This window comes from Eriocheir sinensis, unplaced genomic scaffold (genome assembly GCF_024679095.1).
Source record: "Eriocheir sinensis breed Jianghai 21 unplaced genomic scaffold, ASM2467909v1 Scaffold652, whole genome shotgun sequence".
NCBI lineage: Eukaryota > Metazoa > Arthropoda > Malacostraca > Decapoda > Varunidae > Eriocheir > Eriocheir sinensis.
In genome coordinates this window covers 148,636-164,238 of record NW_026112001.1, presented here as the reverse complement: position 1 = coordinate 164,238, position 15,603 = coordinate 148,636, and the positions used below count along the sequence as shown (strand labels likewise).

The 15,603-nt window shown below is 43.2% G+C and overlaps 2 protein-coding genes across 2 annotated transcripts; both read right to left on the bottom strand.

Moving 5' to 3' along the window:
- Window positions 1-1,009: 1,009 nt before the first annotated feature.
- LOC126993663 (chorion peroxidase-like) lies at window positions 1,010-3,877 on the bottom strand. The gene is made up of 3 exons (XM_050852825.1): window positions 3,732-3,877; window positions 3,363-3,530; window positions 1,010-1,207 (listed from the first exon to the last, which is right to left on the bottom strand). The coding sequence occupies exons 1-3, from the start codon at window positions 3,853-3,855 to the stop codon at window positions 1,011-1,013; spliced, it is 489 nt and encodes a 162-aa protein (XP_050708782.1). The 5' UTR covers window positions 3,856-3,877; the 3' UTR covers window position 1,010.
- Window positions 3,878-5,964: 2,087 nt separating this feature from the next.
- On the bottom strand, window positions 5,965-11,410 carry LOC126993658 (chorion peroxidase-like). The gene is made up of 3 exons (XM_050852820.1): window positions 10,806-11,410; window positions 10,427-10,594; window positions 5,965-6,116 (listed from the first exon to the last, which is right to left on the bottom strand). Exons 1-3 carry the CDS (start codon window positions 10,927-10,929, stop codon window positions 5,965-5,967), a joined length of 444 nt encoding a protein of 147 aa, XP_050708777.1. The 5' UTR covers window positions 10,930-11,410.
- Window positions 11,411-15,603: the final 4,193 nt, after the last annotated feature.

Below are 15,603 nucleotides of genomic sequence, written 5' to 3'. Positions count from 1 at the left end.
TAAACAATGAAACCAAACAAACACACGCTACGCTAAACAAAGTAGTACGCTTAAAACATGTGATGTAAATGTTTTATTGTATGTTTGTCTGTGTCTCCTTGTCTGGACCAGTGTATGTTGATACTTCAGAGCGTTGCAGATCTGAATTGTGAATGTTGCAGAGGCGATTGTGAATGGTTGTGCAAGCTTGCAGCGTGACCTTGATGCATCGTGCAGGTGGAGACACAGTATGATGACTCATATTATCGCGCAACTCGTATGTTGGAAGGGAATGGCATGGAGGAGAGGGAGTCGTTTGTGTCGTTGTCTTGAGAGTACGGTGAGAGAATGTGCAGTAGTTTGTTTGTTCGCCGCACCTACGTCCTTACAAGGAAGGTGCGTGACGTGGTGTTGTTGAGAGTTTGTTTAATGTTTTTGTCTAATACATTGATCTATTCGTTACAAGCTATTTCGGCAATACGTATTAGAAAGCATATTCATTTTAACTGTTCTTATCAATTTTAAATGTGTTAATATAGTACATATGTAGTTACTCTTATTTATTTTGATGTTTTATAACGTTTTAGTATAGAAAAAAATTAAATTTTATTGCATTATCCAGATCAATTTCGGATACTCCTGTTTTTCGGATAATCAGCTTTCGGATAATCAGTTATATATATATATATATATATATATATATATATATATATATATATATATATATATATATATATATATATATATATATATATATATATATATATACTATATATATATTTTTTTCACTATTGATTAAATCTGGCACCTAAGTTTAGTACAGCCCAAAAAGTCTTCAGCTTTTAAATGGGCTCGTGCACAACAAAATTATTGTAAATACATAATTGTATAAAGGGATAATAAAATGTTTCAAATGTTTCAAATGTTTCCCTCTCCTTCCCTTCCCTTCCCTTCCCTTCCCTTCCTTTCCTTTCCTTCCCTAACCTAACCTGTCATATGTAAACAGTAATAATACTAAATCAATCCCTCACTCACTTAAATCTTCCCGTGGCCTTGCAGTCGATCTGGTTGTCATCCTCCGCTAGTATCTGTGTGCTGCCCGGGCCCCGCTGCATCCTGAGAAGTCTGCCGGTGAACGCTCGTAGCTCATCGCTCTCCTCCTTGCTCGACCCGTAGATCACAGAGCCGTCGATGAAGGATGTCGCCTGGTTGATCTGCTCTCTGGGCCCTGGTGGATTGGCGGTGGAATGGTTGATGCTTAGGTGTGTACGGTTGAGGAATGGGGGTAATTTATGAGGCTGTCCATGGGAAAGTGTTGTGGACGAGGAGGAGGAGGAGGAGGAGGAGGAGGAAGAGGAGGAGGAGATGGTCATGAAAAATGGAAAAAAATTATATATGAAAATAATATTGAATCGAAGAAGAAAAAGAGAAAAAGGAGGAGAGGAAGAAGAAGAAGAAGAGGGAAGAGGAGGAGGAGGAGGAAGAGGAAGAAGAAAAAAATATATAGTAATGAAAAATAAATAAATAAATAAAATAAAAGAAGAAAAAGAAAAAGGAGATAAAGGAGAGGAAAGATTTATTAGAAGGAAAGGGAAGGGAAAGGAAGGGAAGGGAAGGGAAGGGATAGGAAGGGAAGGGAAGGGAAGGGAAGGGAAGGGAAGGGAAGGGAAGGGAAGGGAAGGGAAAGAAAGGAAAGGGAAGGGAAGGTTAGGGAAGAATGGGATGGGAAGGGAAAGGAAGGGATGGGAAGGGAAGGAAAGGAACGGAAGGGATGGGAAGGGAAGGGAAGGTTTGGGAAGGATGGGATGGGAAGGGAAAGGAAGGGATGGGAAGGGAAGGAAAGGAACGGAAGGGATGGGAAGGGAAGGGAAGGTTAGGGAAGGGAAGGTTAGGGAAGGGAATGTAAGGAAATGGAAGGGAAGGGAAAGTTAGGGAAAGGGAAGGGAAGGATGGGATGGGAAGGGAAAGGAAGGGATGGGAAGGGAAGGAAAGGAATGGAAGGGATGGGAAGGGAAGGGAAGGTTAGGGAAGGGAAAGGAAGGGAAGGGAAGGAACGGAAGGGATAGGAAGGGAAGGGAAGGTTAGGGAAAGTTAGGGAAGGGAAGGAAAGGGAAGGGAAAGAAAGGAAAGGGAAGGGAAAGTTAGGGAAAGGAAAGGAAAGGAAAGGGAAGGGAAGGGAAAGTTAGGGAAGGGAAGGAAAGGGAAGGGAAGGATGGGATGGGAAGGGAAAGGAAGGGATGGGAAGGGAAGGAAAGGAACAGAAGGGATAGGAAGGGAAGGGAAGGTTAGGGAAGGGAATGTAAGGAAATGGAAGGGAAAGTTAGGGAAGGGAAGGAAAGGGAAGGGAAGGTTAGGGAAGGGAATGTTAGGAAAGGGAATGTAAGGAAATGGAAGGGAAAGTTAGGGAAGGGAAGGAAGGAAGGAAGGTTAGGGAAGGGAAGAAGAAGGGAAGGTTAGGGAAGGAAGGAAAGGAAGGAAGGAAAGGAAGGAATGTTAGGGAAGGAACAAGGAAATGGAAGGGAAAGTTAGGGAAGGAAGGAAAGGAAGGAAGATAGGGAAGGGAACAAGGAAATGAAGGGAAAGTTAGAAGGGAAGGAAAGGAAGGGAAGGTTAGGGAAGGAAGGTTAGGGAAGGAATGTAAGGAAATGGAAGGGAAAGAAGGGAAGGAAAGGAAGGAAGGTTAGGGAAGGGAATGTAAGGAAATGGAAGGAAAGTTAGGGAAGGATGGAAAGGAAGGAAGGTTAGGGAAGGAATGTAAGGAAATGGAAGGAAAGTTAAGGGAAGGAAAGGAAGGAAAGGGAAGGGAAGGTTAGGGAAGGAATGTAAGGAAGGGAAAAGGAAGGGAAGGAAAGTTAGGGAAGGGAAGGAAAGGGAAGGGAAGGTTAGGGAAGGGAATGTAAGGAAATGGAAGGGAAAGTTAGGGAAGGGAAGGAAAGGGAAGGGAAGGAAAGGGAAGGGAAGGTTAGGGAAGGGAATGTAAGGAAATGGAAGGGAAAGTTAGGGAAGGGAAGGAAAGGGAAGGGAAGGAAAGGGAAGGGAAGGTTAGGGAAGGGAAGGTTAGGTAAGGAATAAAAGGAAATGGAAGGGAAAGAAGGGCGAAGGGAAGGGAAGGAAAGGGAAGGGAAGGTTAGGGAAGGGAATGTAAGGAGATGGAAGGGAAAGTTAGGGAAGGGAAGGGAAGGGAAAAAAAAAATCAAAGAAAAAAGAAGGAACAACAACAACAACAACAACAACAACAACAACAACAACAACAACAACAACATGAGGGAGAAAGAGAGAGAGAAAGAGAAGAAGAAAAAAAAGAATTCGTCATGAAAAATCAAAAATAAATAATAAAAAAAAAAAAACGAAAGGTCAACCAGAAACGACCCCAAGACACTGACCTAGCGTGCACCCAGTCCTCGGAGCCGTGCCTGACCTCACGTATTCCTGGCATTTTTGTTTGAGCGGGGAATAGATCGGGTCATCATCGGGGATGCAAATCGGGTAACACTCGGGGTGGAAGTCGCTGAAGTTGACCCCACAGCAACGGAGACGCTGGCCGATGTACCCTGGGGTGGGTGGGGAAGGAGGAGGGGTTAGTTTCTCTCTCCATTTTTCTATTTTCTTAACAATATCGATTTCTTTTCTTCATTCTCTCTCTCTCTCTCTCTTCTTTCATTTTCCTTATTTATTTTTACTTCTTTATGTCAATTTTCTTCTTTAATCTCTCTCTCTCTCTCTCTCTCTCTCTCTCTCTCTCTCTCACTAACCTGCCATCTGCGGCGTATGCGAGAGGTCGTGTGAGATGAACTGTCCGAACACTGCCGCAACCGAGGTCATAAACTTGTGCGGCATATCATGGTCGCGATGGAGGGCCAGACTGATCGCTCGCATCGACGGGAGAAAATCACCCGAGGTCGCCTGCCGTGGACCAGACACCCCGTCGCCGTCATTCGCTGGGAGGAAACGGAGATATCTGGTGTTGGCGTTACCCCATTTTGGATGCTGGACGTTATTACAGTAGCCGTTTAATGCGCGGTATTTTCTCGGCTGGCACGGGAAGTCAACCTCCACCGGGCACTGGTCGCCGAGGACAGTCCCACGTACGTCCGCTGTCGGAAGGCCGTAGCTCACCTGATCCTGGTCCAACCGAAACCTGGTAGAAATTGGTGGTCAGTATTGTTGTTTGTTTATTTTGATTATGTTATTTTTTGTTATTTTTCTTCTCCTTCCTTCCCTTATTGATTATTCCCTTTTCTTCCCTTCCCTTTCCTTTCCCTCACTTTTCAGATGTTCCATTCTTCCTTATTTCCTTCCCTTCCTTTTCCTTCTTATCCATTCCCATCCCTTCCCTTTCCTTCCCTTCCCATCCCATCCCATCCCTTCCCATTGCATCCTATCCCTTCCCATCCCATCCAGTCCAATCCATTCCCTTCCCTTCCCTTTCCTTCCTTTCCCTTCTCTTCCCAATCCTTCCCTTCCCTTCCCTTCCCTTCCCTTTCTATTTCCCCTACTACTACTACTACTACTACTACTACTACCAGAAGGTATTGGATCGATATCAACAGGCAGCGGAAATCCAGAAGTGCCGAGCGGAATTTGTTGAACAGATCTTTCCGCCCTCTCCCCCCGCCACACCTCCCCCACCACCTCCATGGCCGCCACACCAGCCGCCACAGCCGCCAACCATAATACTGCCGTCCACACTCTGAAAAGGGGAAATAATGATGATAATGATAATAATAATAATGATAATAATAATAATTTGAGGAGGTGTATAAATTGCTACCTGAATAATTAAATAAAGAAGGAAAGAAAGGGGAATTAAAATATATATTAGAAGAAGAAGGAGGAGGAGAAAAGAAGAAGAAAAAGAAGGAGAAGGAGAAAAATAACAACAAAAAGAAGAAGAAAGATCAAGAAATAATTACATCTATAAATAATAATAATAATAATAATAATAATAATTATAATAATAATAAAAATAACAGGATGCCGTTACACACACACACACACACACACACACACACACACACACACACACACACATAAATGCACATACAAAAAAAAAACATATATATATACATACATACATACATACACACATACAGAGAGACAGGCATGCATGTATGTAGCAACTTAGAATACTAGGCTTGTGGTCCCATTCTGAAACACAGTGTTGCAAGTACACCACCTCAGGCTATACACACACACACACACACACACATACTCTCTCTCTCTCTCTCTCTCTCTCTCTCTCTCTCTCTCTCTCTCTCTCTCTCTCTCTCTTTCAACTTATTCTTCTCTCTCTCATTCAAAACATCATCTCTCTCTCTCTCTACTACCTGAGATATTAAATTTATCGTCAGGAATGTATGTGTGTGTGTGTGTGTGTGTGTGTGTGTGAATTATTTCCTTGACCTAACAGCCAGGCCAGCCAGCCACACCCCTACACGTACACACACGAACACACACACACACACACACACATACATTTAGGTTAAGTTAGGTTATGTTACACACACACACACACACACACACACACACACACACACACACACACCAAACCAAAAGCAAGGAAAGGTTGACAATTATAACCGCATATGTACCATCCAGAACAAACTCATGGTGTAAGGAAGAGCACGACACTATGATCAATGACACTATACGGAGTTTAAGCAAAATGCTTAAGGAAAACAAAAAAGTTATGCTAGTTGGTGACTTCAATTGTAAAGAGATTGACTGGGAGACATTCAAGAGTAATAGTGGAGATAACGCATGGGGAGATAGATTCCTAAGATTGATGATGGAAAATCTTATGATACAAAGAGTGAATGAACATACAAGATATAGGAGTGACGATGAACCGGCAAGACTGGACCTAGTACTAACAAAAGGAATATACATCAAGGATGAACTAAGGTATGGATGTCCACTGGGCAAGAGTGATCATGTAACCATAGAGATTGATACAGAAGTGGAGGTTACTAAAGAGGATGAATCCTACAATCCTATCTGTGTGCTGCCCGGGCCCCGCTGCATCCTGAGAAGTCTGCCGGTGAACGCTCGTAGCTCATCGCTCTCCTCCTTGCTCGACCCGTAGATCACAGAGCCGTCGATGAAGGATGTCACCTGGTTGATCTGCTCTCTGGGCCCTGGTGGATTGGCGGTGGAATGGTTGATGCTTAGTTGTGTACGGTTGAGGCATGGGGGTAATTTGTGAGGCTGTCCATGGGAAAGTGTTGTGGATGAGGAGGAGGAGGAGGAGGAGGAGGAGGAGGAGGAGGATATGGTCATGAAAAATGGAAAAAAATTACATATGAAAATAAAATTGAATCGAAGAAGAAAAAGAGAAAAAGGAGGAGAGGAAGGAGGAGAGGAAGAAGAAGAAGAAGAAGAAGGAGAGGGAAGAGGGGGAAGAGGAGGAGGAGGAGGAGGAGGAGGAAGAGGAAGAAGAAAAAAATATATAGTAATGAAAAATAAATAAATAAATAAAATAAAAGAAGAAAAAGAAAAAGGAGATAAAGGAGAGGAAAGATTTATTAGAAGGAAAGGGAAGGGAAAGGAAGGGAAGGGAAGGGAAGGGAAGGGAAGGGAAGGGAAAGAAAGGAAAGGGAAGGGAAGGTTAGGGAAGGATGGGATGGGAAGGGATGGGAAGGGAAGGAAAGGAACGGAAGGGATGGGAAGGGAAGGGAAGGTTAGGGAAGGGAAGGTTAGGGAAGGGAATGTAAGGAAATGGAAGGGAAAGTTAGGGAAGGGAAGGAAAGGGAAGGGAAGGTTAGGGAAGGGAAGGTTAGGGAAGGGAATGTAAGGAAATGGAAGGGAAAGAAGGAAGGGAAGAGTTAGGGAAGGAAGGAAAGGGAAAAGGAAGGAAAGGAAGGGAAGGTTAGGGAAGGAATGTAAGGAAATGGAAGGGAAAGGAAGGGAAGGGAAGGGAAGGTTAGGGAAGGGAAGGTTAGGGAAGGGAAGCAAATGGAAGGGAAAGTTAGGGAAGGGAAAGTTAGGGAAGGGAAGGAAAGGGAAGGGAAGGTTAGGGAAGGTTAGAAGGAATGTAAGGAAATGGAAGGAAAGTTAGGAAGGAAGGAAAGGAAGGAAGGTTAGGGAAGGAAGGTTAGGAAGGGAAGGTTAGGAAGGGAAGGTTAGGGAAGGAACAAGGAAATGGAAGGGAAAGTTAGGGAAGGGAAGGAAAGGAAGGGTTAGGAAGGGAAGGTTAGGGAAGGAATGTAAGGAAATGGAAGGAAAGTTAGGGAAGGAAGGAAAGGAAGGGAAGGTTAGGGAAGGAAGGTTAGGGAAGGAATGTAAGGAAATGAAGGAAAGTTAGGGAAGGGAAGGAAAGGGAAGGGAAGGTTAGGGAAGGGAATGTAAGGAAATGGAAGGGAAAGTTAGGGAAGGAAGGAAGGAAGGTTAGGGAAGGAATGTAAGGAAATGGAAAGGAAAATTAGGGAAGGAAGGAAAGGAAGGAAGGTTAGGGAAGGGAATGTAAGGAAATGGAAGGAAAGTTAGGGAAGGAAGGAAAGTTAGGGAAGGAAGGAAGGGAAGGGAAGGAAGGAAGAAGGGAATGTAAGGAAATGGAAGGGAAAGTTAGGGAAGGGAAGGAAAGGGAAGGGAAGGTTAGGGAAGGGAAGGTTAGGGAAGGGAAGGTTAGGGAAGGGAAGGTTAGGGAAGGGAATGTAAGGAAATGGAAGGGAAAGTTAGGGAAGGGAAGGAAAGGGAAGGGAAGGTTAGGGGAAATGTAAGGAAATGGAAGGTTAGGGAAGGGAAGGAAAGAAGGAAGGAAAGGGAAGGGAAGGTTAGGAAGGGAATGTAAGGAATGGAAGGGAAAGAGGGAAGGAAGGGAAGGAAGGAGGAAGGAAGGTTAGGGAAGGAATGTAAGGAAATGGAAAGGAAAATTAGGGAAGGGAAGGAAAGGGAAGGGAAGGTTAGGGAAGGAAGGTTAGGGAAGGAATGGAATGGAAAGGAAAGTAAGGGAAGGAAGGAAAGGAAGGAAAGGAAATGTAAGGGAAGGGAAAGAAGGAAATGGGAAGGGGAAGGGAAGGAAAGGAAGGAAGGTTAGGGAAGGAAGGTTAGGGAAGGGAATGTAAGGAAAAGGAAGGAAGGGAAGGAAGGAAAGGAAGGAAGGGAAGGAAGGTTAGGGAAGGGAATGTAAGGAAATGGAAGGGAAAGTTAGGGAAGGGAAGGAAAGGGAAGGGAAGGTTAGGGAAGGGAAGGTTAGGGAAGGGAAGGTTAGGGAAGGGAAGGAAAGGGAAGGGAAGGTTAGGGAAGGGAAGGTTAGGGAAGGGAATGTAAGGAAATGGAAGGGAAACTTAGGGAAGGGAAGGAAAGGGAAGGGAAGGTTAGGGAAGGAAGGTTAGGGAAGGGAAGGTTAGGGAAGGAATGTAAGGAAATGGAAGGAAAGTTAGGGAAGGAAGGAAAGGGAAGGAAGGTTAGGGAAGGAAGGTTAGGGAAGGGAATGTAAGGAAATGGAAGGAAAGTTAGGGGGAAGGAAAGGGAAGGAAGGAAAGGAAGGGAAGGTTAGGGAAGGAATGTAAGGAAATGGAAGGAAGGTTAGGGAAGGAAGGAAAGGAAGGGAAGGCTAGGGAGGGGAAGGTTAGGGAAGGAGGTAAGGAAATGGAAGGAAGGTTAGGGAAGGAAGGAAAGGGAAGGAAGGTTAGGAAGGAAGGTTAGGGAAGGAATGTAAGGAAATGGAAGGAAAGGGAAGGAAGAAAGGAAGGAAGGTTAGGGAAGGAAGGTTAGGAAGGAATGTAAGGAAATGGAAGGAAAGTTAGGGAAGGGAAGGAAAGGAAGGAAAGGGAAGGGAAGGTTAGGGAAGGGAATGTAAGGAAATGGAAGGGAACGTTAGGGAAGGGAAGGTAAGGAAGGGAAGGTTAGGGAAGGAAGGTTAGGAAGGGAATGTAAGGAAATGGAAGGAAAGAAGGGAAGGAAAGGGAAGGAAGATTAGGAAGGAAGGTTAGGGAAGGGAATGTAAGGAAATGGAAGGAAAGAAGAAGGAAGGAAAGGAAGGGAAGGTTAGGGAAGTGATTGTAAGGAAATGGAAGGGAAGGGAAGGAAGGGAAGGGAAGGAAGGTTAGGGAAGGGAATGTAAGGAAATGGAAAGGAAAGTTAGGGAAGGGAAGGAAAGGGAAGGGAAGGTTAGGGAAGGGAATGTAAGGAAATGGAAGGGAAAGTTAGTTAAGGGAAGGAAAGGAAGGAAGGTTAGGAAGGAATGTAAGGAAATGGAAGGAAAGTTAGGAAGGGAAGGAAGGGAAGGTTAGGGAAGGGAAGGTTGGGGAATGTAAGGAAATGGAAGGAAAGTTAGGGAAGGAAGGAAAGGAAGGAAGGAAAGGGAAGGAAGGTTAGGAAGGAACAAGGAAATGGAAGGAAAGTTAGGGAAGGAAGGAAAGGAAGGAAGGTTAGGGAAGGAAGGTTAGGGAAGGGAAGGTTAGGGAAGGAATGTAAGGAAATGGAAGGAAAGTTAAGGAAGGAAGGAAAGGAAGGTTAGGAAGGGAAGGAAATGGAAGGGAAAAGTTAAGGGAAGGAAAGGAAGGAAGGGAAGGAAAGGGACGGTTAGGGAAGGGAAGGTTAGGGAAGGGAATGTAAGGAAATGGAAGGGAAAGTTAGGGAAGGGAAGGAAAGGGAAGGGAAGGGAAGGAAAGGGAAGGGAAGGTTAGGGAAGGGAAGGTTAGGGAAGGGAAGGTTAGGAAATGGAAGGGAAAGTTAGGGAAGGGAAGGAAAGGGAAGGGAAGGAAAGGAAGGAAGGTTAGGGAAGGAAGGTTAGAAGGAATGTAAGGATGGAAGGGAAAGTTAGGGAAGGGAAGGAAAGGGAAGGGAAAGTTAGGGAAGGGAAGGAAAGGGAAGGGAAGGTTAGGGAAGGGAATGTAAGGAAATGGGAGAGAAAGTGAGGGAAGGGAAGGAAAGGGAAGGGAAGGAAGGAAGGTTAGGGAAGGAAGGTTAGGGAAGGGAATGGAAGGAAATGGAAGTGAAAGTTAGGGAAGGAAGGAAAGGAAGGGAAGGTTAGGGAAGGTTAGGGAAGGGAATGTAAGGAAATGGAAGGGAAAGTTAGGGAAGGGAAGGTTAGGGAAGGGAAGGTTAGGGAAGGGAATGTAAGGAAATGGAAGGGAAAGTTAGGGAAGGGAAGGAAAGGGAAGGGAAGGAAAGGGAAGGGAAGGTTAGGGAAGGGAAGGTTAGGGAAGGGAATGTAAGGAAATGGAAGGGAAAGTTAGGGAAGGGAAGGTTAGGGAAGGGAAGGTTAGGGAAGGGAAGGTTAGGGAAGGGAAGGAAAGGGAAGGGAAAAAAAAAATCAAAGAAAAAAGAAGAAAGGAAGAAGAAGAAGAAGAAGAAGAAAAAGAACAACAAGAACAAGAGGGAGAAAGAGAGAGAGAGAGAGAGAAAGAGAAGAAGAAAAAAAAGAATTCGTCATGAAAAACCAAAAATAAATAATCAAAAAAAAAATCGAAAGGTCAACCAGAAACGACCCCAAGACACTGACCTAGCGTGCACCCAGTCCTCGGAGCCATGCCTGACCTCACGTATTCATGGCATTTTTGTTTGAGCGGGGAATAGATCGGGTCCTTATCGGGGACGCAAATCGGGTAACACTCGGGGTGGAAGTCGCTGAAGTTGACCCCACAGCAACGGAGACGCTGGCCGATGTACCCTGGGGTGGGTGGGGGGGAAGGGAGGGAGGGGGGTTAGTTTCTCTCTCTCCATTTTTCTCTATTTTCAATAACATCGATTTCTTTTCATTCTCTCTCTCTCATCCCCTCTCTCTCTCTTTCTTATTTTCTCTATTTTCCTTATTTATTTTTACTTCTTTTATGTCCATTTTCTTTCTTTAATCTCTCTCTCTCTCTCTCTCTCTCTCTAACCTGCCATCTGCGGCGTATGCGAGAGGTCGTGTGAGATGAACTGTCCGAACACTGCCGCCACCGAGGTCATAAACTTGTGTGGCATATCATGGTCGCGATGGAGGGCCAGACTGATCACTCGCATCGACGGGAGAAAATCACCCGAGGTCGCCTGCCGCGGACCGGACACCCCGTCGCCGTCATTCGCTGGGAGGAAACGGAGATATCTGGTGTTGGCGTTACCCCATTTTGGATTCTGGACGTTATTACAGTAGCTGTTTAATGGGCGGTATTTTCTCGGCTGGCACGGGAAGTCAACCTCCACCGGGCACTGGTCGCCGAGGACAGTCCCACGTACATCCGCTGTCGGAAGGCCGTAGCTCACCTGATCCTGGTCCAACCGAAACCTGGTAGAAATTGGTGGTCAGTATTGTTGTTTGTTTATTTTGATTATGTTATTTTTTGTTATTTTTCTTCTCCTTCCTTCCCTTATTGATTATTCCCTTTTCTTCCCTTCCCTTCCCTTTCCCTCACTTTTCAGATGTTCCATTCTTCCTTATTTCCTTCCCTTCCTTTTCCTTCTTATCCATTCCCATCCCTTCCCTTTCCTTCCCTTCCCTTCCCATCCCATCCCTTCCCATTGCATCCTATCCCTTCCCATCCCATCCAGTCCAATACATTCCCTTCCCTTCCCTTTCCTTCCTTTCCCTTCTCTTCCCAATCCTTCCCTTCCCTTCCCTTTCTATTTCCCCTACTACTACTACTACTACTACTACTACTACTACTACTACCTGAAGGTATTGGATCGATATCAACAGGCAGCGGAAATCCAGAAGTGCCGAGCGGAATTTGTTGAAAAGATCTTTCCGCCCTCTCCCCCCGCCACACCTCCCCCACCACCTCCATGGCCGCCACACCAGCCGCCACAGCCGCCAACCATAATACTGCCGTCCACACTCTGAAAAGGGGAAATAATGATGATAATGATAATAATAATAATGATAATAATAATAATTTGAGGAGGTGTATAATTTGCTACCTGAATAATTAAATAAAGAAGGAAAGAAAGGGAAATTAGAATATATATTAGAAGAAGAAGGAGGAGAAGGAGAAAAGAAGAAGAAAAAGAAAAAGAAGGAGAAAAATAACAACAAAAAGAAGAAGAAAGATCAAGAAATAATTACATATATATATAATAATAATAATAATAATAATAATAATAATAGTAATAATAATAATAATAAAAATAACAGGATGCCATCACTCACTCACACACACACACACACACACACACACACACACATGCACATACAAAAAGAAAACATATATATATACATACACACACACACACATACAGAGAGACAGGCATGCATGTATGTAGCAACTTAGAATACTAGGCTTGTGGTCCCATTCTGAAACACAGTGTTGCAAGTACACCACCTCAGGCTACACACACACACACACACACACAAACACACATACTCTCTCTCTCTCTCTCTCTCTCTCTTGTTCAACTTATTCTTCTCTCTCTCTCATTCAAAACATCATCTCTCTCTCATTCAAAACATCATCTCTCTCTCTCTCTCTCTCTCTTGTTCAACTTATTCTTCTCTCTCTCTCTCATTCAAAGCATCATCTCTCTCTCTCTCTCTCTCTCTCTCTCTCTCTACTACCTGAGATATTAAATTTATCGTCAAGAATGTGTGTGTGTGTGTGTGTGTGTGTGTGTGTGTGTGTGTGTGTGTGTGAATTATTTCCTTGACCTAACAGCCAGGCCAGCCAGCCACACCCCTACACGTACACACACGAACACACACACACACACACACACACATACATTTAGGTAAGTTAGGTTATGTTACACACACACACACACACACACACACCAAACCAAAAACAAGGAAAGGTTGACAATTATAACCGCATATGTACCACCCAGAACAAACTCATGGTGTAAGGAAGAGCACGACACTATGATCAATGACACTATACGGAGTTTAAGCAAAATGCTTAAGGAAGACAAAAAAGTTATGCTAGTTAGTGACTTCAATTGTAAAGACATTGACTGGGAGATATTCAAGAGTAATAGTGGAGATAATGCATGGGGAGATAGATTCCTAAGATTGATGATGGAAAATCTTATGATACAAAGAGTGAATGAACATACAAGATATAGGAGTGACGATGAACCGGCAAGACTGGACCTAGTACTAACAAAAGGAATATACATCAAGGGTGAACTACGGTATGGATGTCCACTGGGCAAGAGTGATCATGTAACCATAGAGATTGATACAGAAGTGGAGGTTACTAAAGAGGATGAATCCTACAAATCAAACAGGCTAAACTATATTAAGACAGACATGGAAAACCTTCGGAAGTTTTACGAGAAAGTGGAATGGGAGGAGTTACTGAGAAAAAATAAAGTACAAGAAAAGTATGATATCTTTATGGAAGCCTATAACACTGGTGTCAAAAAATATGTACCCGTATACAGACCCAAAGTTAAGGGTAGGAAGGACTGGTTTAATGCCAAATGTGCGAACGCAAAAGAAAAAAGGGACAAAGCATGGAAAAGACTAAAAAGAAGGAAGAATCAAAGAAACAAAGAAGACTTCAGAATGGCGAGAAATGAATATGTGAAAATAAGGAAAGAAGAAGAAAAGGGATATGAGAAGGATATTGTGGAAAAATGCAAAGAACAGCCCAACTTGTTTTACAGATTTATAAATGGGAAGACTAAACCGAAAGAAACAATAGAAAGACTGAGAGACGGGAATGTGGAAGTCAATGACCCTAAAGGTATGGCTGAGTTATTAAATAGAAAATTCCAGCAAGTCTTTACCAAAGAAACAATCTTTATTGCGCCACAAGAGAATAAAATAGAAATTCATATGGAAGAGATTATGGTAAACAAAGAAGAGATCTATAAATTACTGGGAGAACTAGAAGAGGGAAAAGCAGTAGGACCGGATGGAGTCTCTGGGTATATTTTTAAAAAATGTAGAGATGAATTAATTGTTCCGATATACGACATCATAAGATGCTCAGTAGCAACAGGTACGGTGCCCAATGAGTGGAGAAGGGCTGAAGTGGTCCCCATATATAAAAGTGGAAGGAAAGATGAACCTTCAAACTACAGACCCATATCCCTGACAAGTGTTCTGTGCAAAATATGTGAGAAAATAATAAAGAAGCAGTGGACTAAATTTCTAGAAGAGCATAAGTTAATTACCAGCAAACAATATGGATTTCAAAAGGGCCGATCATGTGTTACAAACTTACTCAGTTTTTACTCAAGAGTGACAGACAGAACACAGGAAAGGGATGGATGGGTTGATTGTATTTATCTAGATTTAAAAAAGGCCTTCCACAAAGTTCCACATACAAGACTATTATGGAAACTGGAAAATAAAGGAGGATTGAAAGGAAATATGAAAAAATGGATGGCAAGCTACCTAATGGGGAGGGAGATGAGAACTGCGGTCAAGGACATAAAATCAGAATGGAGAAATGTAGAAAGCGGAGTACCACAGGGTTCAGTATTAGCACCGATAATCTTCCTGGTATATGTAAATGACATGGCTGAAGGAGTTAGTAGCTACATAAACCTGTTTGCTGACGACGCTAAATTACAAAGACATATAAGAAACAAAGAAGATTGTGAAATATTGCAAGAAGACCTATACAAAACTTGGAAATGGAGTATGGATTGGGAGATGGAATTTAATGTGAAAAAATGTCATGTTATGGAAATGGGTAAAAGTGAAACAAGACCAATCTGGATATACAAAATGGGAAATGGTGAAACATTAAAAAAAGTGCATGAAGAGAGAGACCTGGGAGTAGTGATGAGGGATGATAATCAACCAGAGTCATATAAATCGGATCTTTAGAGACACATATAACTTGGTGAGAAATATTGGAGTAGCATTTAACTACATGGACAAGGACATGATGAGAAGGCTAATCACTACCATGATTAGACCAAAATTAGAATATGCAGAGGTAGTGTGGTCCCCCCATAAGAAGAAGCATATAAAGAAACTAGAAAGAATACAGAGGATGGCATCAAAAATGGTCCCAGAGTTGGAGGGATTAATATACGAGGAAAGATTAAAGGAAATGAACTTAACAACACTGGAACAAAGAAGAGAAAGGGGAGACCAAATCCAAATTTATAAATTATTAAACAAAATAGATGAAGTAGATAATGAAGAACTGCTACTAACAGAAGGAAACATAAGCAGAAATACAAGAGGACACAGTAAAAAGTTGAGAAAGGGGAGATGCTTGAGAGACACAAAGAAGTATAGCTTCCCGCAAAGAAATGTAGAGGCTTGGAACAGTCTGAGCGAGGATATAGTATCAGCGAGGAGTGTGCAAAGCTTTAAGGATAAGTTGGATAAATGCAGACACGGAGACGGGACCACACGAGCATAATGCCCAGGCCCTGTAAAACTACAACTGGGTAAATACAACTAGGTAAATACAACTAGGTAAATACACACACACACACACACACACACACACACACATTTTCTCTCTCTCTCTCTCTCTCTCTCTCTCTCTCTCTCTCTCTCTCTCTCTCTCACACACACACACACACACACACACACACACACACACACACACACACACACATGCATGTATATATATGAAAATGACAGCTACACTATCACATGCTTTGCTATAATATAATGACAATGATAATGATGATAATGATAATGATGATGATGATGATGATAGTGAGTCTAGACCCTTTACCATCAACACACACACACACACACACACACACTGGGACTACAACATTTGCCAG

Coding starts and splice junctions, on each gene's coding strand:
- LOC126993658 (XM_050852820.1), bottom strand. CDS start 10,929: ATGCGAGTGATCAGTCTGGCCCTCCATCGCGACCATGATATGCCACAC. Junction 10,595..10,805: donor GCATACGCCGCAGATGGCAG/GTTAGAGAGAGA, acceptor CACCCACCCCAG/GGTACATCGGCCAGCGTCTC. Junction 6,117..10,426: donor GAGGACTGGGTGCACGCTAG/GTCAGTGTCTTG, acceptor CCAATCCACCAG/GGCCCAGAGAGCAGATCAAC.
- LOC126993663 (XM_050852825.1), bottom strand. CDS start 3,855: ATGCGAGCGATCAGTCTGGCCCTCCATCGCGACCATGATATGCCGCAC. Junction 3,531..3,731: donor GCATACGCCGCAGATGGCAG/GTTAGTGAGAGA, acceptor CACCCACCCCAG/GGTACATCGGCCAGCGTCTC. Junction 1,208..3,362: donor GAGGACTGGGTGCACGCTAG/GTCAGTGTCTTG, acceptor CCAATCCACCAG/GGCCCAGAGAGCAGATCAAC.